Below are 26,411 nucleotides of genomic sequence, written 5' to 3' on the forward strand. Positions count from 1 at the left end.
GGAAGGTATTGGGGTTGGAATGGGATGGGATTTAAGCTTCCATTCTGGAATTTGATGATTCCATGCCACGGATCCCATGGGTTTGGGGCACTTCCCACAGTTCCGGGAATTCCCTGGATCATGGGGACACCTGGATGTGCTCCCATTCCCGAGCTGCTCCTCATGGGCCGCACGCAGATCCAGGTTTGGGGAATGGTTTATTAATCCCTGGAATGGTTTATTAATCCCTGCCAGGAATTCCTGGCTCAGATCCAGGGAAATCCACGCCCCGGGGCACTGGCGATTCCCAGGTTTAGATCCATCCCGGTGGGATCCGTGTTGGGAGTATCCCCAGGGAAGGGATGCCGAGCTCACCGGCCAGGTGTGGATTCCAGATAATCCTCCAGCAGAATTCCCAGCTCTGAGTTCTGCTTCTGCAGGATGGTGGCCTCGGAAAGGAGCTCGGCTCTCCGGGTCAGCACTTTACTGGGAAGAGACAATGGGATCACATGGAAAACCCCCGGGATTGTCCCCACCCTTCCCTGTCCCCCCCTCCCAGGCACTCACTGATATTCCAAGAGTGCGGCTCCGAGCGCATCCCAAAGTTTGAGTGTCCGCTCGGGAATGATGTGGGTCAGGGCTTCCCAGTATTCCCCGTCCTTGGAGTTATCCCGGATGTCCAGAATCTCCTTGGGGGTCCATCATCCCTGGGGATGGAAAACAAAGCTTTGGGATGGAGGGAAAAACCTTGGGAGGGAGAAAAATTCCCAGGGATGGAGAAAAATTGCCAGGAATGGAGAAGAAATCCTTGGGATGGAGAAGAAATCCTTGGGATGGAGAAGAAATCTTTGGGATGGAGGAAAAGTCCTTGGGATGGAGAACAAATCTTTGGGATGGAGGAAAAATCTTTGGGATGGAGAAGAAATCCTTGGGAATGAGAACAAACCCTTGGGATGGAGAACAAATCCTTGGGATGGAGAACAAATCCTTGGGATGGAGAACAAATCCTTGGGATGGAGGAAAAACTGTGGGATGGAAAACAAATCCCTGGGATGGAGAACAAATCTTTGGGATAAAGATTAAACCCTTGGGATGGAGAACAAATCCTTGGGATGGAGAACAAATCTTTGGGATGGAGAACAAATCCTTGGGATGGAGAACAAATCCTTGGGATGGAGAACAAATCCTTGGGAATAGAGAACAAATCCTTGGGATGGAGAACAAATCTTTAGGATAAAGATTAAACCCTTGGGATGGAGAACAAATCTTTGGAATGGAGGAAAAATCCTTGGGATGGAGAAGAAATCCTTGGGATGGAGGAAAAATCCTTGGATAGAGAACAAATCTTTGAGATGGAGAAGAAATCCTTGGGATGGAGGAAAAATCCTTGGGATGGAGAACAAATCCTTGGGATGGAGAACAAACCCCGGTTTTTCCTCCCTTCCCAGGTCCTGGATCATCTCCTGCGTGGTTATTCCCAGCCTTGGGAATCTCCTGATCCTTTTGTGGTGGAGCAGGGAAGGTTGGGAAGTTCTTTCTCCAGCCAGGAAAATCCAGCAAGTCCCAGAACATTCCCTGTATCCCAGTTTGGCCCCATCCTGGTGCCACCAGCCCCGCTCTGTCCCTATTCCCACCTGAGCTTGTCAAAATCCCGCAGGAATTCCTTCAGGATCTTCAGGACATCGTCCACTTCGATGGATGCGTCGGAAATGGAGCTCCCGGCGGATTGGAGCTCATCCCTCCGGAAACGGGATCCGCCAATCCCTCGGTCCCCAGCCAGATCCGCGGGATCTTCTCCTCCTGGGATGTCCTGGAGGAAGAAAAGGCGGCTACGGAATTTTCCATCACCTCCCTAAGGATCACCTTCCGCTGGGAGCCTTTACCCTCGGGAAATTTCGGGATCCCAGGCAAAATCCCGATAAACCCTCATCCCTGGCACAGGCCACTGGGAAGAGTTTTGGGATGAACACACCAATCCTCTTTCCTGGAATTCTTGGGATCCCTTCCCTGGGATCCTTGGATCTGCTGGGCTCTCCCCGATGATCCCACCTCGCTGTCGATCTCTTCCCCAAATTCGTAGGCCAGGAAAAAATCCAGGAGCTGGCGCAGCTCATCCTCGTCTTCGATCCGGAGGGTCTGGAAAAGCAGGAATTCTGTCAGTGGTCCTTGGGATGGGGAGGGAAGGGAAGGGAATTTTCCGGGAGCAGAAGGAATTGCTGGTGGGAAGCGGTTGATGTGGGATAGCCGGGAATATCCGTGGATGGGAAAGTCTGGGAACGGGCTGGAGGAGTCCTGGAGGAGTTTAAATCATTGGGGTGGGCTGGAGCTGGGAATCTGGGAATCTGGGAATCATGGAATGCTTTGGGTGGGAAAGGACCTTAAATCCCATCCCAATCCATGGGCAGGGACACCTTCCATGATCCCAAACCTTGGCCAATCCCAGGGATCCAGGGGCAGCCGGGGATTCCCTGGGAATTCCAGCCCAGCCGGGAATCCCTTCCCAAGATCCCAGCCCGAGCTCCCCTTTCCCAGGGAAATCCCTCCATTCCCGCCTCTCCCAGCCTGCCATTGGATCCAGCCCCAGCCCGACTCCTCTGCGGGAAGGAATTCCGGCCTCCAGGCCCTTCCCTGAGAATCTCGGCACTCCAGGAAGGCTCTCCCTTCCCTTTCCCATCCCCGACTTCCAGAAAAAGCCCTGGCCATGGATTCGGAGCCTCCTGGATCCCACAATCCCGGAATGCTTTGGCTGGGATCCACGCAGCTTCAATCCCATCCCATTCCAAGGCCGGCACCTCCCCCGATGATCCCAGGCTGCTCCAGCCTTTCCTTGGGCACTGCCAGGGATCCGGGCATTCCCTGGGAATTCCAGCCCAGCCGGGAATTCCTTCCCAACATCCCAGCCCGAGCTCCCCTTTCCCACTGGGAAGCCATTCCCTGCCTCCTACCCCTCCAGCCTTTATCCCAGATTGGATTCCCTGGATCCTTGTCTCCAGCTGGACATTCCCAGCTGCACATCCTGGTGCTGCGCATTCCAGGTGGGAAGCCCAATCCATGGAGATCCAATCCCAACTCACCTCGAAGATGGATCGGATTTTCCGGACGGTGTTCCCGCCTCCCACCACCTCCCGCAGGGGCTTCAGGAGTTTGTTTTCCACCAGGAATCCCTGGGAAAAAAGCCGGGAAGGGGGAGCAGAGCCACCGTGAGCATCCCTGGGATCCCAAAGGGATCCAGAAAAATCTGGATTGGGGCAGCTCCAGGATCCCGAGCTCCAGCACCGCTCACCGACTCCTCGCTCAGGAGCTCCAGGATTTTCCGGAGGGTTTTCCTGGGGATGTTTGGCCAGGATGTGGCTCTTTCCTCGACCTTTTCCTGGTTTTCCTTCCTCCTTCTCCACTTCCCACTCCTTTCTTCTTCCTCCTCCTCCTTCCTCCTCCCGTTTTCCAGAGCGGATCCCTGAAAACCACAAAGAAAAGTGGGATCAAAAACCTTTGGAATTTGCTCCCTGGGGACATCCCTGGAAAACAAAGCTCCTGGGATCGAGAGCTGGTTCTTGGAACTGGGAAAACTGGGAAAAACCCAGTGGGAATATTCCTTGGAGTGAGCCAGCTCAGGGCCGGCGACTCCTGGAAGATCCCACCTGGAAATCCCAAGGATGGGAGGGACACAGAGGCCTTTCCTGGAGGAAGATTCCAAGGAATTTATGGATCCCACCTTCCAGCAGTTGCGCAGCCACCTGCATCGCATCCTTCTTTTCCTGGCAGCCTCCCAGGGGTCCCCCACGTTATCCATGAACCAGAAGTGAGGCTCTTCCCACGGCATTCCCAGCTGCTGGACGTGGATGATCCGATCGGCATCCAGCGCTTCCCGGATCAGCCCTTTGGCCTCTTCCTCGTTCACGATCCAAACCTGCCGGAATTTCTCGGCCCTGCTGCGCGCCAGGTGCCTGTGGAAAAGGATCCCAAAGGGATCAGATCCCCCTCCGCTGTTCTGGAGGCTCCACAGGGCAGAATTCCAAGCACTTCCCACCTCATCCGGCTCTGCGTCTCCTGGAATTGCCCCGTCACCCGCTCCAGTTCGGATTCCAGGCTCTGCTTTTCCTCTTGGAATTTCTTTTCCTGCTTGGCCATTTTGACCCTCAGGAGGCTGAGGGTCGACTGGAATCTGGGAAGGGACAAAGAGCCTGGATTCGGGAATGCCCGGATGTGGGAAAAGCTTTGGAATGGGAGGAGATTCCCGGGATGGGTTTTACCGGTTGATTTTCCTCTTCTGCAGGGATCGGAGCGTGGAATTTTCCACATCCAGCTGCCGGAGCACTTCCAGGTTGTATTCCAGCTTCACCTGGTTCAGGTGGTAAATTCCCTTCATCTGCTGGAGTTTCTTCTCCAGGTACTGGAATTCCATGGGAAAACAATCACAAAGACAAGCCTGGAGTTTAGGGAAAACCCAGGGAAGCTCCCAGAAGGGTTTGGATCCCCCAGGGAAAAAATCTGGAATTAAATCCCAGCAGGGCCAACAGTTCTTCCCTTTCCAGAGGAAGGAGAAAAGCCACAATCCAAGAGTTAATTCCCAAAATCCCACCTCAAGCAGCAATCCAAAGGCAAATCCTAAACAACCTGAACAGGGAAGTCCTTCCCACTTCCAGGCCCTCCCAGCTTGGAATTCCCACCCTAAATCCCAGCTCCAGCTTCAATTTTTCCCCTTCCAAGTTTTTTTCCCTCCCACGTGCGTGGTCAGAGAATTCCTGCTCCTCCTCCTTATGGAATTCCGCATTTGTTGGGATTCATGTCGGGATATTTTACACCTATTTGGGAAAGGAAATATTCCTAATATCCCATGGAAAATTTTCCCTGGAACAACCTGAGGGATTTCTCCACTATTTTCCCTGTTCCCAAGGCTGCTCCAAAAGCAGGATAAGGCCATGGAATACGGAGAGGGAAAATTATCTCCGGAGCCTCTCCCAGCCACAGCTCAAGGTTGTTTCTCCAACATTTTCCATCTTTCCAATGGCCCCACATCATTCCCTGGGAATGCTGAGCTCCAGCATGGAGTTGTCTCCATCCCAAAACAGCTCCGAGGCACTTGGAAGCATCCCACACTTCCAGGTTATCGGGAATTGAGGGTGTGGAGCTGTTGGAGCCAGTCCAGGGAATGCCACGGAGCTGCTCCGAGGCTAGAGCCAGGCTGGGAGAGCTGGGAATGTCCGGCTGGAGAAGGGAAGGATCCAGGGAATCCTTGGAGCCGCTTCCCGAGCCTAAAGGGGCTCCAGGAGAGCTGGGATTCGGGAAAGGGCTGGAGGAGCAGGAGGCAGGGAATGGCTTCCCAGTGGGAAAGGGGAGCTTGGGGTGGGATCTTGGGAAGGAATTCCCAGCTGGGAGGGTGGGGAGGGTCTGGGCTGGAATTCCTAGAGAATCCCTGGATCCCTGGGAGTGTCCAAGGAAAGGTTGGATCAGGGAAAGTGTGAGGGTTGGAATGGGATGGGATTTAGGGTCCCTTCCCATCGAACCATTCCATGATTTCTGGCGGTGATTCCATGATCTGGGGCCTTTCCCGGTACCTGCACATCCATTTCCAGCTGGAATTTCATGCTGTCGTAGCTCTCCATGCTCTCATCCTGCAGCTCATTCAGCTGCTGCTCGAACTGTGCCGCCTTCCCCATCTGCTCCCGCAGGAATTCCAGCTGCAGGAACAAGGAGAACCCCATCCATCCCCATCCATCCCCATCCATCCCCATCCAACCCCATCCAACCCCATCCAACCCCATCCAACCCCATCCAACCCCATCCAATCCCATCCAACCCCATCCATCCTCATCCAACCTCATCCAACCTCATCCAATCCCATCCAACCCCATCCAACCTCATGCAACCTCATCCAACCCCATCCAACCTCATGCAACCTCATCCAACCCCATCCAGCCCCATCCAACCCCATCCAACCCCATCCATCCCCATCCATCCCCATCCAACCCCATCCAACCCCATCCAACCCCATCCAACCCCATCCAACCTCATCCAACCTCATCCAACCTCATCCAACCCCATCCAACCTCATCCAACCTCATCCATCCTCATCCAACCCCATCCAACCCCATCCAACTTCATCCAATCTCATCCAACCCCATCCAACCTCATGCAACCTCATCCAACCCCATCCAACCTCATGCAACCTCATCCATCCTCATGCAACCTCATCCAACCCCATCCAACCCCATCCAACCCCATCCAACCCCATCCATCCCCATCCATCCCCATCCAACCCCATCCATCCCCATCCATCCCCATCCATCCCCATCCAACCCCATCCAACCCCATCCAACCCCATCCAACCTCATCCAACCTCATCCAACCCCATCCAACCCCATCCAACCTCATCCAACCTCATCCATCCTCATCCAACCCCATCCAACTTCATCCAATCTCATCCAACCCCATCCAACCTCATGCAACCCCATCCAACCTCATGCAACCCCATCCAACCCCATCCAACCTCATCCAGCCCCATCCAACCTCATCCAACCCCATCCAACCTCATCCAACCCCATCCAACCTCATCCAACCCCATCCAACCTCATCCAACCCCATCCAACCTCATCCAACCCCATCCAACCTCATCCAGCCCCATCCAACCCCATCCAACCCCATCCAACCTCATCCAACCTCATCCAACTTCATTAAATCCCATCCAACCTCATCCAACCCCATCCAAACCCATCCAACCCCATCCAACTTCATCCAATCCCATCCAACCTCATCCAACCCCCATCCAACCCCATCCAACCTCATCCAACCCCATCCAACTTCATCCAATCCCATCCAACCTCATCCAACCTCATCCAACCTCATCCAATCCCATCCAACCCCATCCAACCTCATCCAAACCCCATCCAACCCCATCCAACCCCATCCAACCCCATCCAACCCCATCCAACCCCATCCAACCTCATCCAACCCCATCCAACCTCATCCAAACCCCATCCAACCTCATCCAACCTCATCCAACCTCATCCAACCCCATCCAACCCCATCCAACCTCATCCAATCCCATCCAACCTCATCCAACCCCATCCAACCCCATCCAACCCCATCCAACCCCATCCAACCCCATCCAACCCCATCCAACCCCATCCAACCTCATCCAACCTCATCCAACCTCATCCAACCCCATCCAACCCCATCCAACCCCATCCAACCTCATCCAACCCCATCCAACCCCATCCATCCTCATCCAGCCTCATCCAACCCCATCCAAACCTCATCCATCCTGAGCCCAGCCTGTTCCCACCACAATCCCAGAAAATCCAGCTCCTTCATGGTTTCTCCCAGGGCAGAGCTGATCCCGGCATTCCAAGCTGGACACTGAGGGGCTGGAGCGTGTCCAGGGAAGGGAATGGATTGGAATGGGGTTGGAGCACCAGGAGTGGCTGAGGGAGCTCAGAAATGGGCTCAGCCTGGAGAAAAGGAGGATCCAGAGGGATTCTTCCCTCTCTGGAATTCCCGGAAAGGTTGGAGCCAACTGGGACCAGGCTCTGCTCCCACAGGATGAGCGGGGAGGAACGGCCTCAAGCTGTGCCAGGGGAATTTTAATTGGATATTGGGAATAATTCCCACCTGGAAAGGGTTTTCCAGCCCTGGCAGAGCTGCCCAGGCCAGGCCTGGAGTCGCCATTCCCGGATGGATTGAAATCCGTGGGGATTTGGCCCTTGGCCTTTGGTGCTGGGAATGGTTGGACTTGGAGATCCCAGAGGGCTTTTCCGCTCTCAGTGATTCCCATGATCCCAAAGCTCCCACGGGATTCACCTCTTGCTCGTTGTGGGCCTGGATGGCCTCATTCCACCTTTTCCGGTTGTTATCCAGCATTTCCCCGCCTCTCCTCCTCAAAAGTTTTCTGCGGAAAAGATGGAAATGCCATACTGGGATCACAGGGAATGGGAACAGCCGGGCGGCGACGCTTCCAGGTCGCTCCCAAAGTCATTCCCAGCCCCTCGGAGCTCTGGATTCCGGGCTCGTCCACCCGGATTTCACCCCAGCGACTCAAATCCGAGGTTTTTTTCCAAAAGATACGGAGAAGCAAAGCGGTTTTCCTGCATTTCCCGGTTTTCCTGGGAATTGGGTACCTCGATCTGCCGGAGGTGGTGCCGGTAGGTTTTGAGCATATTCCGGGTCTGTTCTTCCATCCTTTCCAGGAGCACATGGATCTCGCCCGACTGCTCCTTCAGGGCCTGCTCGTACTGCTCATCCTTGGCTTTCAGCTCCTGGAAAAACATGGGAAGGGGAGGCTGGAATCGGCGGGAATTGAGCGGGAATCCTCACGGAAAGGGCAGGACACGGAATTATCATGGAATGCTTTGGGATGGGAAGGGACCTTAAGGATCATCCCATCCCATTCCCAACATTTTCTACTATCCCAGGTTGCTCCAGCCTTTCCTTGGGCACTGCCAGGGATCATGGGATTCCCTGGGAATTCCAGCGCAGCCGGGAATTCCTTCCCAAGATCCCAGCCCGAGCTCCCCTTTCCCAGGGAAATCCCTCCATTCCCGCCTCTCCCAGCCTGCCATTGGATCCAGCCCCATCCCGACTCCTCTGCGGGAAGGAATTCCGGCCTCCAGGCCCTTCCCTGGGAATCTCGGCACTCCAGGAAGGCTCTCCCTTCCCTTTCCCATCCCCGACTTCCAGAAAAAGCCCTGGCCATGGGATTCGGAGCCTCCTGCATCCCACAATCCCGGAATGCTTTGGCTGGGATCCCCGCAGCTTCAATCCCATCCCATTCCAAGGCTGGCACCTCCCCCGATGATCCCAGGCTGCTCCAGCCTTTCCTTGGGCACTGCCAGGGATCCGGCCATTCCCTGGGAATTCCAGCCCAGCCGGGAATTCCTTCCCAACATCCCACCCCAAGCTCCCCTTTCCCACTGGGAAGCCATTCCCTGCCTCCTGCCCCTCCAGCCCTTTCCCAAATCCCAGCTCTCCTGGAGCCCCTTTAGGCTCAGGAAGCGGCTCCGAGGATTCCCTGGATCCTTCCCTTCTCCAGCTGGACATTCCCCCGCCTCTCCCAGCCTGGATTCCCGAATATTCTCCGAGTATTCCCGTATACCTGCCGGAGCTCTTGGATGAGCCGGTTCTTTTCCAGCAGGAGCAGCTCGCACTGATCCTGCTGCTGCTCCAGCAGCTCCCACAATTCCTGCGGGATCTTCATATCCTTGGCCAAGGCCCACTTGGAGTTGATCTCCTCCAATTTTTCCGTGCCGGCGCTTGGCTTCCGCCTCCAGCTTTTCCAACCTGCGGGAAGCCAGGGAATCAGGGAGCTGGGATAGGGCTGGAATTGCTCCAGACCTGGAGGCCCTTCCCTAAATCCCTTCCCTAAATCCCTTCCCATTCCCCTCCCATCATGGAATCCCCAGATGGAATTAAGCTCGGAGAAGGCCCTGGAATCCAACAATTCCCAGCACTTCCATGTCCCCATGTGCCCAATCCCTGGAGCAGCAGCAGCTTCCTGGGAAGTCCCTGGTGGAGCCACCCCCAAATTCCCAGTTCCTGGAATTCCCAGCAGCTGGTTCCTTAATGAAATTCCCACTGGGAATTCCCATGGAGCAATGGTTCCTATGGGTCCAGAGGCAGCGGGGAGCATGGATTTGGTGTTTCCTGGCTGATATCCCAAATCCTGGGAATGGGGGCTGATGGAAAAGCAGGATTGAACCAGCCAGGAAAGCTCCTGGGGAGAATCAGGGAATGCCAGAGGCTGGAAAGGCTTTGGAAAATCCCAGCAGGAAAAATTCTACTGTCACAGCAGGATGGGCAGGGTGTTTCCAGGAATGTGCTGGGGAATTCCAAGGAGGAATTTCAGAATGCTTGGGTGGGATTCATGGACCTTCCATCCCATTCCAATCCCAACACTTTCCTGTATCCCAGGCTGCTCCAACTTTTCCTTGGATACTCCGAGGGATCCCGGGGCAGCCAGGGATTCTCTGGGAATTCCAGCGCAGCCGGGAATTCCTTCCCAAGATCCCAGCCCGAGCTCCCTTTCCCAGGGAAATCCCTCCATTCCCCGCCTCTCCCAGCCTGCCATTGGATCCAGCCCCAGCCCGACTCCTCTGCGGGAAGGAATTCCGGCCTCCAGGCCCTTCCCTGGGAATCTCGGCACTCCAGGAAGGCTCTCCCTTCCCTTTCCCGTCCCCGACTTCCAGAAAAACCCCTGGCCATGGATTCGGAGCCTCCTGCATCCCACAATCCCGGAATGCTTTGGCTGGGATCCACACAGCTTCAATCCCATCCCATTCCAAGGCCGGCACCTCCCCCGATGATCCCAGGCTGCTCCAGCCTTTCCTTGGACACTGCCAGGGATCCGGCCATTCCCTGGGAATTCCAGCCCAGCCGGGAATTCCTTCCCAACATCCCAGCCCGAGCTCCCCTTTCCCACTGGGAAGCCATTCCCTGCCTCCTGCCCCTCCAACCCTTATCCAAATCCCAGCTCTCCTGGAAAGCTCTGGAAAACTCCCTAAAACCACCTGGGCCAGGTGGGATTTGGGAGCTCTTTATTGGCCTAAATTTTCCATCGGAATCCGGCGGCATTCCCGAATCCCTGGCTCCTTCCCCCTCACCTCCGGAGCTTGTCCTCGCCCTCCTTTTCCCGCCTCCGCGATTCCCGCAGGTCGGCTCCCACCCGGACATCTGTCACCAGCTGCGTCCCATGGAAAAGCAGCTTGGCCAGGACCTGCCAGGGAAGGGACACCCTTGGAATTTGGGCTTGGAATGCACCAATCCCAGATCCTTCCCAGCCATGTGTTGTGTGGGAATCAAATCCCAAGGATCCAGCCCCAAATCCCAATCTTGGGAGTTTTTCTCCCAGTTTTTGGTCCATGAATGGGACACCAAGGAGGAAAATGAGGGATAAGGAGGGATCCAAGAGGAGATTCCCATCAGATCCCAAATTCCGGTCCTGAGGAGTTCCTCTCCTGGGTTTTTGCCCCATCAAGGGGACACCAAGGATCAAAACAAGGGATAAGGGTGGATCCAAGAGGAGATTCCCACTGGATCCCAAGGATCCAGCCCCAAATCCCAGTCTTGGGGAGTTTCTCTCCCAGTTTTTGGTCCATAAAGGAGGAACACAGGGAATAAGGAGGGATCCAAGAGGAGATTCCCACTGGATCCCAAGGATCCAGCCCCAATCCCAATCTTGGGAGTTTCTCTCCCAGTTTTTGGTCCATAAATGGGACACCAAGGAGGAAAATGAGGGATAAGGAGGGATCCAAGAGGAGATTCCCATCAGATCCCAAATTCCGGTCCTGAGGAGTTCCTCTCCTGGTTTTTTGCCCCATCAAGGGGACACCAAGGATCAAAACAAGGGATAAGGGTGGATCCAAGAGGAGATTCCCACTGGATCCCAAGGATCCAGCCCCAAATCCCAGTCTTGGGGAGTTTTTCTCCCAGTTTTTGGTCCATAAAGGAGGAAAACAAGGGATAAGGAGGGATCCAAGAGCAGATTCCCATCAGATCCCAAATCCTGTCCTGGGGAGTTTCTCTCCCATATTTTTGCCCCATCAAGGGGACACCAAGGAGGAAAACAGGGAACAAGGATGGATCCAAGAGATTCCCAACCCTTCCTCACCTTCCCGGTGTCCTCGATCAGCTTCAGGCTCTTTCTCTCCTCTTCCTCCTCCTCCTCCTCCTCTTCCTGCTCCACCTCCTCTCCAAGGGCTTCCCTGGGTGGAAAACAGGGAAAACCTGGAATATTTTCCACCCCAAACTCTTCCCAAAGCTTGGGAACGGCCTGGATCTGATCCTAGCATGGCCCACCGGGATCTCCCTCCCCCCTCAGGAGGTTCCCATGGGAAGCAGGAAACAGGGAACAGCATTCCCGAGGGAAAACGGGATCCAGGATTGCCCCTCTGGAGCTGGGAATGCTGCCAGGAATGCGGGATCAGCCCCTCAGGAAGAGGGAAGGGACACAGGGTGGGAATTTTGGGATGGGAGGGGCAGGAGCTGGACTGGGATGATCCTGGTGGGATCCTTCCTGCTCGGCATATTCCAGTGGGATCAATCCCAGGTGGTTTCTTGGGATCGGGAAAGGATTTGGGAATGGGAAGAAGGAACCTGGCGGGATGGGAACGTGACAAATGAGATTCCATGGATTGGGAATAGGATCCACCTGGCTGTGCATCAGGCTGGCGGGAAATGGTGGTTCCCATCCCAGTTTTCCATAAAGACAGAGAAAAGTGGGATCCCAAGCCAACCCCAGCACGGGACAGGCTCCTGCTGCTTCCCAGTGGGATCCCATCCCGCCTGGGGAGACCGGGAATCCCTGGGATCCAGTCCAATCCCATGGAAAATCCTTTGGGAAAAGGTGTCCCGAGGCAGGTGCATCCCAGGTTGGATCCGGGATGGGATGGGGCTGGATTTGTCCAACGGGGAAGTGCCTTGGGAATGGGATTGTCCCAGTGCCGGAGGCAGGACAGGAACGTCCTTAACTTCGGGATCTGCTGGGATTGAGAGTGGAGATCCCTGGAATTGGGAATCTCTGCCCGGGGTGATCCCTGAGCTCCTGCGGCCGGCAGGGAATTGGGAATGTTTGGGATCCAGGGTGGGCCTTGGCCCAGGGCCGCTTTGGGGACAGTCCTGGCTCCCTGTCCCCTCCCAGCTCCCACTGCTGGAATGTTCCGGGAACTGGGAATGGTCCTGAGAACTGGGATTGGGTTTGGGATTGGGCTTGGAGCGCTGGGATTTGGTTTGGGATGGATCCTGAGCGCTGGGATTGGGTTTGGGATTGGGTTTGGGATGGATCCTAAGCACTGGGATTTGGTTTGGGTTGGATCCTGAGCGCTGGGATTGGGTTTGGGATTGGGTTTGGAGCCTTGGGATTGGGTTTGGGATGGATCCTGAGCACTGGGATTGGGTTTGGGATGGATCCTGAGCACTGGGATTGGGTTTGGGATGGATCCTGAGCCTGGGATTGGGTTTGGGACGGATCCTGAGCCCTGGAATTGCATTTGGGATCAGATTCTGAGCACTGGAATTTGGTTTGGGATGGGTTTGGAGCCCTGGGATTGGGTTTGGGATGGATCCTGAGCCTGGGATTGGTTTGGGAAGGATCCTGAGCCCTGGAATTTGGTTTGGGATTGGGTTTGGAGCCGTGGGATTGGGTTTGGAGCCCTGGAATTGCATTTGGCATCAGATCCTGAGCCCTGGAATTTGGTTTGGGATGGGTTTGGAGCCCTGGGATTGGGTTTGGGATGGATCCTGAGCCTAGGATTGGGTTTGGGAAGGATCCTGAGCCTGGGATTGGGTTTGGGATCAGATCCTGAGCCCATGGATTGGGTTTGGGATTAGGTTTGGAGCCCTGGGATTTGGTTTGGGATGGACCCTGAGCCCCGGGGATAGATATGGAGCCGAGTTCTGGGCCCTGGGGTTGGATTTGGGATTGCTCTGAGCCCTGGGGACGGATTTGGGACGGATCCCAAGCCCCGGGGAGGCTTCTGAGCCCCGGCTCAGATCCTGAGCCCTGGGGTCGGGTTTGGGGTCGGGGTTGGGGTCGCGTTTTGAGCTCCGGCCCTGTCCCTATTTGGGGTGGGGACCCCCCAGCGCCACTTCCGCGCGTGTGAGCAGGGGGATTCCTCTGGAAAAGCGGGAGGATCCTGCCGGGAATGGGGGCCCGGCCCCGCCGTTCCTCACCGGCGCCGGGCCTCGATGCGGCTGCGGCGGGCGGCGATTCGCTGCTGGCGCTCCCACTCCGCGCCGGGATCGGGATCGGCACCGGCACCGGCATCAGGATCGGGATCGGGCTCGGGCTCGGGCTCGGGCTCGGGCTCGGGATCGGGCTCGGGATCGAGTTTGGGGTCGGGGTCGAGCTCCGCAAGCTCCGGGTTCGGGCCCGGGGCCGCCCCGTTCTCCATGGGGACACCTGAGCGCAGGTGCGCGCCCCTTACTGCGCATGCGCACCTCCCGTTGCCCCGGCAACGGCCGATGCGCGTCGCCCACTGCGCATGCGGCGTCCTCCCGTTGCCTGGCAACGCCCACTCATCGTCGGGGGCGCTGCTGCGCATGCGCAGTCCCGCTTCCCGTTGCTTGGCAACGCCGGGAGCATCATGGCCCCTCCCCCCCCTTTTCCCGATCCCAGCGCGATTCCGTGGGAAGCACCGGGAAAAACGGGGCCGGGAGAGCTCCTCCTGCTTCTCCGCGCTGGGATCCAGCTACTGGGAGCTGGAGATGGGGTTGGAGTGAGGGAAAACACTGGGATGGAATTCCCAGCGAAGCTGTGGCTGCCCCTGGATCCCTGGAAGTGTCCAAGGAAAGGCTGGAGCAGCCTGGGATCGTGGGAAGTGTCCCTGCCCTTGGAATGGGATGGGATTGAAGCTGCGTGGATCCCAGCCAAAGCATTCCGGGATTGTGGGATGCAGGAGGCTCCGAATCCATGGCCAGGGGTTTTTCTGGAAGTCGGGGATGGGAAAGGGAAGGGAGAGCCTTCCTGGAGTGCCGAGATTCCCAGGGAAGGGCCTGGAGGCCGGAATTCCTTCCCGCAGAGGAGTCGGGCTGGGGCTGGATCCAATGGCAGGCTGGGAGAGGCGGGAATGGAGGGATTTCCCTGGGAAAGGGGAGCTCGGGCTGGGATCTTGGGAAGGAATTCCCGGCTGGGCTGGAATTCCCAGAGAAGCTGTGGCTGGACCTTGGAAGGTCCCAGGACGGGGATCCCGCTGCCCATCCCTGGGATGAGCTTTTCCAGCCTCCTCAGGCTCCAGGACGATCCTTTCTCCTCCACACCGAGCTCCAGGATTCCTGGGAATTCCATGGATTCCATGAGGCGCAGGGGAAAGAGCTCTCCAGGCGCAGCATTCCCGGGCCTCTCCCGCCTCCGGGATGTGGGAACGGCGGCAACGCCGGTGCCGTTGCCATGGGGTTGCCATGGAATTTGTATCCGCAGTTTCCATGGAAATCGGAGGAGGCTGGGAATGGGAAAAGGGGGGGAGGTGGGTGGGGGGGGCCTGCCAGGGCTCCCGGGATGGCCCCACATGGAAAAAATTCCAGGCCTTCCCGACCTTTGGTTCCCCAAATCCTGCTCTTTTCCCTTCCTGGAGATCTGAGGGATGCTACTTTTCCAGGGAATTCCGCAGGGATCGCCCCTGGATAGGGCTGGGTTGGGGTCAAGGAGCGGGAATATCCCGGTAGAGAATTTATGGAAGACCCCGCTGGATTTTGGGATATCCCAACCCCTCTCCCATTCCCTGGCCGGCCCCTTTGGAAGGGGGGTTGCTCCAGAACCCAGCGATCCAAATGATTCCCTCCAGGAATCCTGAGATGGGAAAAATCCGGGATGTTTGGCCTGACCCTCCCAATCCCTTTCCCAACCCCGATCTCGCCGCTCCCGATGGATGAGGAAGAATGGGAGCAGCCCCCTGGGATGATCCCATGCCCTGAATCCCCTCCATCCCCCCTCATTCCCGCTGTTTTCCAGGATTTGGGTTGGGAAAAGGATTTTTCCATCCCTAAAACTCAACCCCAAGCGGATTCTCCAAGTAAATCATGGAATTACGGCCTTGCTGGAATTCGCCGGAGCTTTCGAGGCCCGGGAAGCCCCAAATTCCTTGGAATGCTGCGGGAGGCATGGAGGGGGGGGGGGGGGAAGGGGTGGAATTTTTCCAGCTCCAGGTTTTCCAGCCTGAAGATGGCAGCAACCGCCCGCAGCATTCCCGGGAGTTGGAACGGCTCCTTCCAACCCTCTGGAAGCGGCTCCAACTTCTCCCGCTCCCAAATCCCTGCCGGATCCTCCGGAGCTCATTCCCTCCTCCGACCCCCCTCGACCTTTTCCTTGGGAAAAAGTGAGTTCATCCTTTATTTTTTTTTTTCCCCATTTTTTTTTTCCCCTGGGATACCGGGAGCCGCAATTCCAAGCGGCGCTCCCTGGCGATGGGAGAGGCGCTATTAATAAATCCCGGCGGATTTTGATTCCCAGCTCTCCGTGCCAATGGAAAAGGGGAGCTTTGGGAAGCGGGGGGGAGGGAGCAGCGGTTTCCCGGGAGCCGTTCCCGGAGCGACGGGATCGCCTTTGGAAAAGGGAGCATGGGATGGCTCAGCCGCCTCCTCAGCCAGTTCTCCTGTGAGTCCCCGGGAATGCGCCGGGATAGCGGGAATGGGGCGCTGGGATCGCGATTGGAGCAGGGATTGGGATCGGGAAAGGGCTTTCGGGGTTGGATTTCGGGAAGCGGCGTTTTCCCAAAGGCTTCTCCCAAACTTGTGTGGGCGAGGTTGGGATCGGGATGAGGGGATGGGAAAAGGATGCGGAGGACCGGGATGAGCGCGGGCTGTTCCCATCCCAACTCCGTGGAGATTCCCGGAGGGATCCTGGATCCGCTGGGATCCTCTCCCCCGTCCATGAATTCCCGGGGAGATTCCCGGCCCTGCGGATCCAGGATTCCAGCTGGAGCCGGAGCGTGGGAATTGCGCAGCTCCGTGCGTGGGAGAGCGGCTGCCGGAGCTCGGGAATTGCCAGGGATGGGAATGGGGATCCAGGGATCCACGGAGAGATCTGCGCCCATCCCGGACTCTCCCGGCTCCGGAGAGAGGGATTTGCCCGGGATCCCGGGATTCCTGCGCCTCATCCGCTTGGGAAAGGGATTTGTCATCCCTAAAAGTGAAATCGAGATGGATTATCCAGGGTGTGGAATTCCAAAGAATGGGAGAACGGAATTCGCCGTGGGTTTTGGGGAACGGGGCAGCGCCGGATTCCTTGGGATGCCCCACATCCCTTGGGATTCCTTCCCATCTTTCAGGGGTCGTGTCCAGGTTGTCCCACCTGGAGCGGGGAAAATTTGGGAGCAGCAGGGAAGGAGAAGGAGCTGAGGGAAGAGGAAGGAATGGGAATGGGAATGGGAATGGGAAGCCGGCTGTCCCTGGACGCCATTCCCGGGTGGATCCCACGCAGGGAAGGATCCTCTGGGCCAGGAACGGGATGTGGGAGAATCCCGGCAAGGGCTGCAGCTCCACAGGAATTCCCACCTGGAATTTAGGGAAGCGCCCACCCGCCTCACCTCGCGCCGATTCCCCATTCCCACTTGGAATTCCCAGCGCATCCCGGGATGCCACCCCCAAACTGTGGGATGAGGGGCAGCCCATGGCTCCCCTCCTCTTCCCGCTTTTCCTCCTGCCGTTCCCAGCGTTCCCTAAACCACTCCGGGATCGGGATCGGGGCTCGTCCTGCGGGGAGGCTCCTCGGGACAGAATTCCCAGGATCCCGGGCATCCCAGGATCGGGAAGGTGCCGCCGCTTCCCGGGGGAGTGGCGGCGCCCCGGGACCGCCTCCCGCTCCTTCCCCCTTCCTGCCCCGGCTCCTTCCGCGCCGCGGGAGCCGCTCCCGCTTTTCCCGGGATCCGGGGGGGATCCCCGTGCGCCGGGAGAGGAGCGGGAAGGATTCCCTGGGGTCCGCGCCCGAATTCCCGGCTGATCCCAAAGCTCCGCGGGACACGGGTGGGATCCCCCCGAGCAGGTGAGGGGATCCCGGAGTTTTCCTGCTTCCCACTTTTTCCTCCCGGGAAGCGCTTTCTGGAAGCGACTCCAGCACCCGCGGGATCCCAATCCCACCGGGAGCCGGGATCCGATCCCACCGGGAATCGCCGGGATCCTGCGGGAAGGTGAGAGCCGCTTCCCAGCCTCGGGAAACGCCGGGAAGAGGCGAGGGAATGGGAGCAGGAGTTGAGAGCGGCGGTCGCGATTCCCTTCCCAACATTCCGGGCAGGTGGGAAAGCAGGGATGAGCTCCGGGGTGGATCGTGGAGACGGAGTTGGGGGGGCTCAGGAATTTGGGAATGTGCGAGCCCGAGATCGGGAATTGCCTGGGATCTGCTGGAATCGAGGTTTTCCCGATGCTGGGGCGGTTCCGGCCGCGCTTCCCAGAGCAGGGAAGCGGGAATTGGGAATGTTGTGGATCTGTGGGGGTTTGGTGCATCCAGGGAATCCGTGATTCCCTCGGGATCCGCAGGGATGATCCCACTGCCGGATCGCTGGGATGGAGATATCCAGGGAATGTCTGACCCTCGGACAGGGATTGGGAAGCTCCTGGGGGTGTTGGAAGGGGCTGGGAATGTCCCAAAGAGGTGACGGGAACATCCAGGGAATGTCTGACCAGGGATCAGGAAGGATTTGGGAATCTCGGAGGTGAGAAATCCCGGGAATAGGATCCGAATCCCGGCCTCCAGGATATCCATATCCAGCCTGGAGCTTTTCCAAGGGCACGGAAAGCAGCGTCAGAATCCTTGGGCTTTTCCCCTGGTGGATGGAGCTGGAAATCCGGGAATTTTCCAGGTGGGATATCCATGGTTCCTCCACCAAGGAAGGGGTAAAACCTGGGGATAACGGGCAGGAAAATCCCACAAGGATAAAAGGAGCTTTTCCCATGGAAAATCCCGCTGGTTTGGCTGCGTTTTCCTCTGGGATGGATCCCGGGAAGGACAGAGACGGATCCTGGGAAGGACGGGAATGTTGGGACCATGGAGAGGCCGTTTGGGGAAGCGGCAGAAAAAAGGGAACAGGAAGAGGCCGAGGCTCCCGGCAGCCCCCGGGAAACCTCGGAAAACTCTGGAGTTTGGGGCCGAAAACGGCCCAAAAAATTCCTTCCGGCAAAATTCCGGGATCCGATGGGAAAATCCCGGCTGCCGCATCCCGGGAAGGGTGGGAAGCACCGGGAAGAGGCGTGGGATGGGGACTGGGATGGATCCATAGGGAAGGAAGCGCTGCCATTCCGGGGTTCCCGGCGTTCCGGAGGCCACGGAGCATCCCAAAAATCTGGGGGAAAATGGGATATTCGGAGGGGTGGAGTTGTTACATCCCAGGAAAACAGAGGCCAAGGCTGGGAAGTGATTCCCAGGGCCGTGGATTCCATGGAAGTTTCCTGGGATCCGACTTTTCCCTGCTCTAATCCTGGCAGGATCCTGATCCCAGCCTTGGGATCTCCAGGATTATCCAGGTGCAATCCAACGTTTTCCAGCTCGGGATTGAGGCTGGAAAAGCGGGAATATTGATATAAATAAAGGGAGTTGTTTGATTGGGGATTATTCCAAGTGGGAATGTGCCGGGAAATGTTCCCGTGAAAGAGTGGGAATGGGATTTCAGGTAAAAAAGGGGATTTGGGATGAAGGGATTGACATGGGACACGTGGGAATGATGGGAATGATGGGAAAATGGGAATGATGGACACTTGGGATTTGGGATCCTTTCCCTGCCTGATCCAAATCCGGGAATGAGGCAGAGAAGGAAAAGGAGGGGAAAAGATTCCCACCGGTGCTTCCAGGCCCTTCCCTTTCCCGCTGGGAATTTCCCCCAGGACATTCCCCGGCCCGGCTTTATCCCTAAAAACCGAATCCCTGAGGGATTCCAGGTGAGAAATCTCCTCCCTCCGGCCCCAAATCCTTCTCCAGCTGGAGGCAGCTCGGGAATTCTCCCCTGGATCTGCTCCATCCGGGAATGGGAATTCCGGGATTTTTCCCTTCCTGTGGAATAGCAGCCGTGGATTTCCCACAAAATCAGCCAGATTCCCTCTGGAAAAGCAGAATTCCTGCATTTTTCTGGCCTGGAATGCTGGGAAGGGCGGATTTCAAGCCGTTTGGGATATCATGGAAAATAAAAGTTTGGGGTATGATGGGATCGTCGGATCAGGGATGAGCAGGGATCGGCTAATTCCCGAGTTAATTAAGAGGGATCCTGGGAATCTGGGAAGGGAAATGAGTCCCTAAGCAGGGCTTGGGATGAATTCCAGGCCTGGAATTCCTGGGGGGTGGTGCTGGGGAAGGGTGGGAGCTGGAAGTTGGAGCTTTCCTGGGAATTTCCTGCCCGAAAGCCTGGAATTCCAGAGGGAACGGGATAAATCCGGCCTCCCCTCGGAGCCGACGCTTCCCAACATCCAATTCCCGGCTCCAGCTCCTTCCCGGCACCTCGGGAATTGCCCGATCCCAAATCCTCCTCTTCCCCTTTCCTTCCCCCATTCCCAAATCCAAGCGGTGTCTCCGCGATTCCCGAGGTTTGCCTGGAAACCGGGAATCTCAGCGCCCGCTTCATTCCCAAATCCTGCTGGAATTCCGCTCCCCGCTGGAAGGATTTTGGGAATGCCGCTCCCGAGCGGGAGCTTTTCTCCCCCTCTCGGAATTCCATGGATTTGGCCTCATCTCATCCCATCCCATCCCCCTGCACCATCCCAAGACACATTCCCAAACATTTCCCCTACAACTTCCCCCCAAGGATTTCCCGCCTCCCAGATTTTTGGGAGCTTTTCCCGGTTTTTAACCCTTTTCCTTCGCAGTCGCGTCGTTCGTGGCGGGGAAAGCGCTGGACCCGTTTTTATTTGGGAATGCCCGTGGAAAATCCATGTGCTGAGTTAATAATTGTGGGAATTAACGGATGATCCATGATTTGGGAATGTGGGACCTCGGCAGAGCCACGGGAAAATGAATTCCCAACTTTTTCTGGGATTGTTTTTGTGCAGGGAACAGGTGGAGGGAATGGGGGGGAGGGGAGTCTTAAGATGCTGCTCCAGGTGGGAATTCCTTCTTTTCTGGCCGGAAAAATTCGGGATTTGGGGTTTTCCAAAGCCTGGGGATGCTTTGGGATGCCTTTTCCTGGGATCGCTCCCGGTTGGAGCAGGCGGAATGGCCAAAATGTCCATTGGGATGGGGATTAGAAGGAATCATTTGGAAAACGGAGGGAAATTCCCTGAATTTTCCCTGTGGGGAGGATGCTGTGATCCCCCCTGCCCTTCCCCCCAATCCCATGGAATGCCTGGGATCCCATGGAATTCCTGACGTTGGCTGCAGGGCTGGGAATGAGGAGGCCGGGATCAGACAGCCGGAGCTCCAGAGGTTTTCTGGATCGGGAATCACATTCCCAATAGCCAAAAAAAAAAAGTGGGATTGAGGATCCCTGAGGATCCCTGAGTCTCCTGGGAAGATTCCCGCCAGCATCCCGGAATTCCAGGACCTCCTTCCCGTGGCTGTTCCCATCTGGAGAGCTCTTCCTTCCCAGATGGATGTGCCCGATCCCATCCCGGCTCGGGAACATCGGGAACGTGGAGCTCCATCCCAATGTTCTCCCTGATCCTGAGTCATTCCCGGCCTCGCGTGGGATTCCCGGCAGCACTCCAGGGGTGGGGGCGGATTCCCGGGAAGCGGCCGGATTCCCGGGAAGCGGCTCCACGGCTGCTCGGGATACGGAGGGGGAGAGGGGATGCGGGGAAAAGGGGATGGAGAGGGAGATGGGATGCGGGGAAAATGGGATGCAGAGGAGATGGGAAACAGGGAAAATGGGATGCAGGTGGAGGTGGGAAACAGGGAAAATGGGGAGCAGGAGGACACGGGAAACGGGGAGATGGGAAGTTCGGGAAAATGGGACACAAGAGACATGGAAAGCACAGGAAAATGGGAAACAGAGGAGATGGGAAGCAGGGAAAATGGGATCCAAGGGAGATGCGAAGCAGAGGGGATGGGATACAGGTGGGAATGGGAAGCAGGGAAAATGGGATACCAGAGAGATGGGATGTGGGAGCAGATGGAATGCATGGAAAAATGGGAAGCAGGAGGAGAAGGGATGCAGGGGGAAAATGGGATGCAAAGGAGATGGGAATCAGGGAAAATGGGATGCAAGTGGAGAAGGGAAAGAGGGAAAAGAGGGAGCAGAGGGAGATGGGAAGCAGGGAAAATGGGATACAGGTGGGAATGGGAAGCTGAGGAGCTGGGAACCAGGGAAAATGGGATACAGGGAAAATGGGATGGAAAGGAGATGGGAAACGGAAAATGGGATTGAAGAGAAGGTGGGATTCAGGGAGAGATGGGAAGCACGGGAAAATGGGATGCAGGTGGAGGTGGGAAACAGGGAAAATGGGGAGCAGGAGGACGTGGGAAACGGGGAGGTGGGAAATTCGGGAAAATGGGATACAAGAGAGATGGGATGCAGGGAAATGGGATGCAGAGGAGATGGGAAATGGAAAATGGGATGCATGGAGAGATGGGAATCAGGGAAAATGGGATACAAGAGAGATGGGATGCAGGAGGAGATGGGAATCAGGGAAAATGGGATGAAAAAGAGATGGGAAATGGAAAATGGGATACAGGGAGAGATGGGAATCAGGGAAAACGGGATGCAGGTGGAAATGGGAATCAGGGAAAACGGGATGCAGGAAGAGATGGGAAGCATGGAAAAATGGGGAGCTGGGGGAGATGGAATTCAGGGGTAGAGGGGAAGCACAGGAAAATGGGATGCAGGGGGAAGGTGGGAAGTACGGGAAAAATGGGATCCAAGAGAGCTGGGATGCAGGGAAAATGGGAAGCAGAGAAGATGGGAAGGAGGGAAAATGGGGATCCAAGGGAGATGGGAAGCAGAGGGAATGGGATACAGGTGGGAATGGGAAGCAGGGAGAGATGGGAAGCAGGGAAATTGGGATACCAGAGAGATGGGATGTGGGAGCAGATGGGATGCATGGAAAAATGGGAAGCAGGAGGAGAAGGGATGCAGGGGGAGAAGGGAATCAGGGAAAAGGGGATACAGGAGAAGGTGGGATTCAGGAAGAGATGGAAAGCACAGGAAAATGGGAAGCAGAGGAGATGGGAAGGAGGGAAAATGGGATCCAAGGGAAATGCGAAGCAGAGGGAATGGGATACAGGTGGGGATGGGAACCAGGGAAAATGGGATGCAGGTGGAGGTGGGATGCATGGAAAAACGGGAAGCGGGGCGGGATGGGAAGCAGGGAAAATGGGATACAGGTGGGAACGGGAAGCAGGGAGAGATGGGAGACAGGGAATATGGGATACAGGGGGAGGAGGGATACAGGGAAAATGGGATGCAGGTGGAGCTGGGCTATGGGATGTGGGAAGTGATGGGATGCAGGGAAAAAGGGATGTGGGTCTGTGCCCAGCCGTGCTCCCAAACCCAGCCCCTCCGGTGTTTTCCCACTCTGGAAAACAGGGAATAACTGCCTGGAGTGGGGAATGGTGCCACAGCACGATGGGAGCCGGATGGGCAGGAACTCCTGGGGGATCCTGGGAATGTTTTTGGCCGCCTTTGGAAGCGCTTGGAAGGGGATTTTGGGATCCTTTAGGATGAGCTCCTCTATCCCTGCTCCAAGCCCTTTCCCGGGTGTCCCTTCCCAACCGGATCCAGCGTCGCTTCCTTGGCTTTGGCGACGGTCCCCGCTTTCCCTGCGGAACATCCCGGGAAGGGCCCCCATTCCCTCAAATCCCTGGGGCTCTCCAGAGCACATTTCCAGCCCTCGGAGCATCCCTGTCACCCTTGGAATGGGAAAGGGGCAGAGGCTGGAGCTCGGCTCCAACCGCCACGAGAATTCCACGGGTTTTTGTGGTGCTGGATGAGGCTGGAGCGCCTCTGGAGCCAGGCTGGGAGAGCTGGGAATGTTCAGCTGGAGAAGGGAAGGATCCAGGGAATCCTTGGAGCCACTTCCCGAGCCTAAAGGGGATCCAGGAGAGCTGGGATTTGGGAAAAGGGCTGGAGGGGCAGGAGGCAGGGAATGGCTTCCCAGTGGGAAAGGGGAGCTTGGGGTGGGATGTTGGGAAGGAATTCCCGGCTGGGCTGGAACTCCCAGAGAAGCTGTGGCTGCCCCTGGATCCCTGGGAGCATCCAGGGAAAGGCTGGAGCAGCCTGGGATCATCGGGACGGTGTTGGGGTTGGAATGGGATGGGATTTAAGGCCCCTTCCCACCCAAAGCATTCCAGGATTCCGAGCGCGCCAGGGTGGTCGGATCCCTCTGGATGATCCCTCGGGGATCTCCCATCCCCATTCCCAGTTTATCCGGTGGGAATTCGCTGGTTTGGGTGGTGAAGTGTGACCGGAGCGGGGGCTGTTCCCGGCTGTTCCCTGGGAGACGGAGTGATGATCCCATGAGTCACTGGAATACCTGCATGGATCGGGAAGGACTGGAATCCGAGTGGGAGCTTCCCTGCCGGGCTGCGCTTCCCGGGAATGGTGACTCAGCGCGGGATAGCGTCCCTGCTCCCGGGATTTGGTTTTCCCTGGATGGAGCCGGGATCCAACCGGATGGCTCCAGCTGGGATGCAGGAATGAGGGTTTGGAGCCCGGGATGAGCTCCAGCGTGGCCGGGGTGAGTCCCAGGTCACCGCTGGCCCCCCATTCCCCAAATTCCCACAGCATTCCTGCATCCCATTCCCCAGGTGAGTCCCAGGTCACCGCTGGCCCCATTCCCAAAAATTCCCACAACATTCCCGCATCCCATTCCCCAGGTGAGTCCCAGGTCACTGCTGGCCCCCCATTCCCAAATTCCCACAGCATTCCCGTGTCCCATTCCCCAGGTGAGTCCCAGGTCACCGCTGGCCCCATTCCCAAAATTCCTGTCGAATTCCCATGTCCCATTCCCCAGGTGAGTCCCAGGTCACCGCTGGTCCCCCATTCCCAAAATTCCTGTCGAATTCCCATGTCCCATTCCTCAGGTGACTCCCAGGTCACCGCTGGCCCCCCATTCCCAAAATTCCCACAGCATTCCTGCATCCCATTCCCCAGGTGAGTCCCAGGTCACCGCTGGCCCCATTCCCAAAAATTCCCACAACATTCCCGCATCCCATTCCCCAGGTGAGTCCCAGGTCACCGCTGGCCCCCCATTCCCAAATTCCCACAGCATTCCCGTGTCCCATTCCCCAGGTGAGTCCCAGGTCACCGCTGGCCCCATTCCCAAAATTCCCGCGGCATTCCTGTGTCCTGTTCCCACCCGGCAGAGGCGCTTTGGGATCGTGGCATCACTTCGCGGGATCTGGGATTTGGGGTTTGGAGGGGAGCGGGAATTCCAGCGGCACTGGGAGCATCCGGACTGGTCCCGGTGCTGGTGCCAGTTCTGGATGCCGGGTCCCAGTTCCGGTGTTGGTGTTGGGTGCTGGGTCCCGGTTCTGATACTGGTTCTGGGTGCTGGGCCCCAGTCCCGGTGCTGGTTCTGGGGTTCGTGTTGGGTGCTGGGTCCCCAGTGCTGGTTCTGGGTCCTGGTTCCAGTCCCGGGTCGTGGTTCTGGTCCCAATACCGGTGTTGGGTGCTGGTGCTGGTCCTGGTTCTGGGTTCCAGTCCCAGTGCTGGTTCTGGGATTGGTTCTGGGTGCTGAGTGTTGAGTTCTGGGTCCTGGTTCCGGTCCCGGGTCCTGGTTCTGGGTCCCAGTCCCAGTGCTGGTTCTGGGGTTGGTGTTGGGTGCTGGGTCCTGGTTCCAGTCCCAGGTCCTGGTTCTGGTCTTGGGTCCTGGTTCTGGGTCCCAGTCCCGGGTCCTGGTTCTGGGATTGGTGTTGGGTGTTGGGTTCTGGGTCCTGGTGCCGATTCTGGGTCCTGGTTCTGGTCCCGGGTCCTGGTTCTGGGTCCCAGTCCCGGTGCTGGTTCTGGGATTGGTGTTGGGTGCTGAGTGTTGGGTTCTGGGTCCCGGTGCCGATTCTGGGTCCTGGTTCCGGTCCCGGGTCCTGGTTCTGGGTCCCAGTCCTGGTGTTGGGTGCTGAGTGTTGGGTTCTGGGTCCCGGTGCCGGTTCTGGGTCCTGGTTCCGGTCCCGGGTCCTGGTTCTGGGTCCCAGTCCTGGTGTTGGGTGCTGAGTGTTGGGTTCTGGGTCCCGGTGCCGGTTCTGGTATTGGGCACCAGGTGCTGGGTGCTGGTCCCAGTTCCGGGTCCTGCTTCTGGTCCCATACTAGTGTTGGGTGCTGGGTGCCGGTGCTGGGTCCCAGTCTCGGTGCTGGTTCCGGTGTTGGATGCTGGGTCCTGGTCCCACTTCCAGTACTGGGCACTGGGTGCTGGGTGCTGGTTCTGGGTCCTGATTCCAATACCAGTGTTGGGTGCCGGTTCTGGTCCTGGTGCTGGGCCCCGGTCCCAGTTCCGGTGTTGGTGCTGGGTGCTGAGTGTTGCGTTCTGGGCCTCAGTGCTGATTTTGGGTCCCGGTCCCAGTTCTGGTGCCATCGTTGGGTGTTGGGTGCTGGGTCCTGGTCCCGTTTCCAGTATTGGGCACTGAGTTCTGGGTGCTGGTCCCAGTTCCCGGTCCTGGTTCCAGTCCCAATACCGGTGCTGGGCCCAAGTCCCGGTGATGGTTCCAGTGTTGGTGTTGGGTGCTGGGTCCCAGTGCCGGTTTTGGGTCCTGGTCCCAGTTCTGGTGCCATTGTTGGGTGCCGGGTGTTGGGTGCTGGGTGTCGGTTCTGGTCCCAGTGCTGGGCCCTGGTCCCGGTGCTGGTTCCGGTGTTGGTGTTGGGTGCTGAGTGTTGGGTTCTGGGTCCCAGTTCCGGTTTTGGGTCCCAGTCCCAGTTCTGGTGCCATTGTTGGGTGCCCGGTGTTGGGTGCTGGGTCCCGGTGCTGGTTCCGGTCCTACCGGTGCTGGGTGCCGGTTCTGGTTCCAGTGCTGGGTGCCGGTCCCGGTGCTGGTTCCGGTGTTGGGTGTTGGGTGCCGGTTCTGGTTCCAGTGCTGGGTGCCAGTTCCGGTCCCGGTGCTGGTTCCG

The 26,411-nt window shown here is 57.4% G+C and overlaps 2 protein-coding genes across 2 annotated transcripts; one reads left to right on the top strand and one right to left on the bottom strand.

Moving 5' to 3' along the window:
• Positions 1-180: 180 nt before the first annotated feature.
• DRC1 (dynein regulatory complex subunit 1) lies at positions 181-13,882 on the bottom strand. Its single transcript, XM_048299009.1, is given in 19 exon segments — positions 181-227; positions 355-465; positions 547-668; positions 1,592-1,789; positions 2,029-2,115; positions 3,054-3,143; positions 3,263-3,433; positions 3,692-3,923; positions 4,007-4,141; positions 4,230-4,369; positions 5,535-5,657; positions 7,777-7,839; positions 7,841-7,864; positions 8,094-8,231; positions 9,068-9,223; positions 9,225-9,252; positions 10,572-10,684; positions 11,579-11,672; positions 13,639-13,882. Coding segments are annotated over 19 exon segments (2,253 nt in total). The 5' UTR covers positions 13,860-13,882; the 3' UTR covers positions 181-220.
• A 7,773-nt stretch (positions 13,883-21,655) lies between these two features.
• On the top strand, positions 21,656-23,305 carry LOC125323406 (uncharacterized PE-PGRS family protein PE_PGRS54-like). The gene is made up of 3 exons (XM_048298339.1): positions 21,656-22,632; positions 22,684-22,782; positions 23,190-23,305. The coding sequence occupies exons 1-3, from the start codon at positions 21,768-21,770 to the stop codon at positions 23,303-23,305; spliced, it is 1,080 nt and encodes a 359-aa protein (XP_048154296.1). The 5' UTR covers positions 21,656-21,767.
• Positions 23,306-26,411: the final 3,106 nt, after the last annotated feature.

The sequence above is a fragment of the Corvus hawaiiensis genome, chromosome 3, assembly GCF_020740725.1.
Source record: "Corvus hawaiiensis isolate bCorHaw1 chromosome 3, bCorHaw1.pri.cur, whole genome shotgun sequence".
NCBI classification, from domain to species: domain Eukaryota; kingdom Metazoa; phylum Chordata; class Aves; order Passeriformes; family Corvidae; genus Corvus; species Corvus hawaiiensis.

Bases quoted from the DNA above. Each gene is read 5' to 3' on its own strand.
- LOC125323406 (XM_048298339.1), top strand. From the start codon at position 21,768: ATGGGAAGCACGGGAAAATGGGATGCAGGTGGAGGTGGGAAACAGGGA. The intron at 22,633-22,683 runs GTGGAGGTGGGA...GATGGGAAGCAG, and splicing joins CCAGGGAAAATGGGATGCAG to GGAAAATGGGATACAGGTGG. The intron at 22,783-23,189 runs GTGGAGCTGGGC...GGGGCTCTCCAG, and splicing joins ACAGGGAAAATGGGATGCAG to AGCACATTTCCAGCCCTCGG.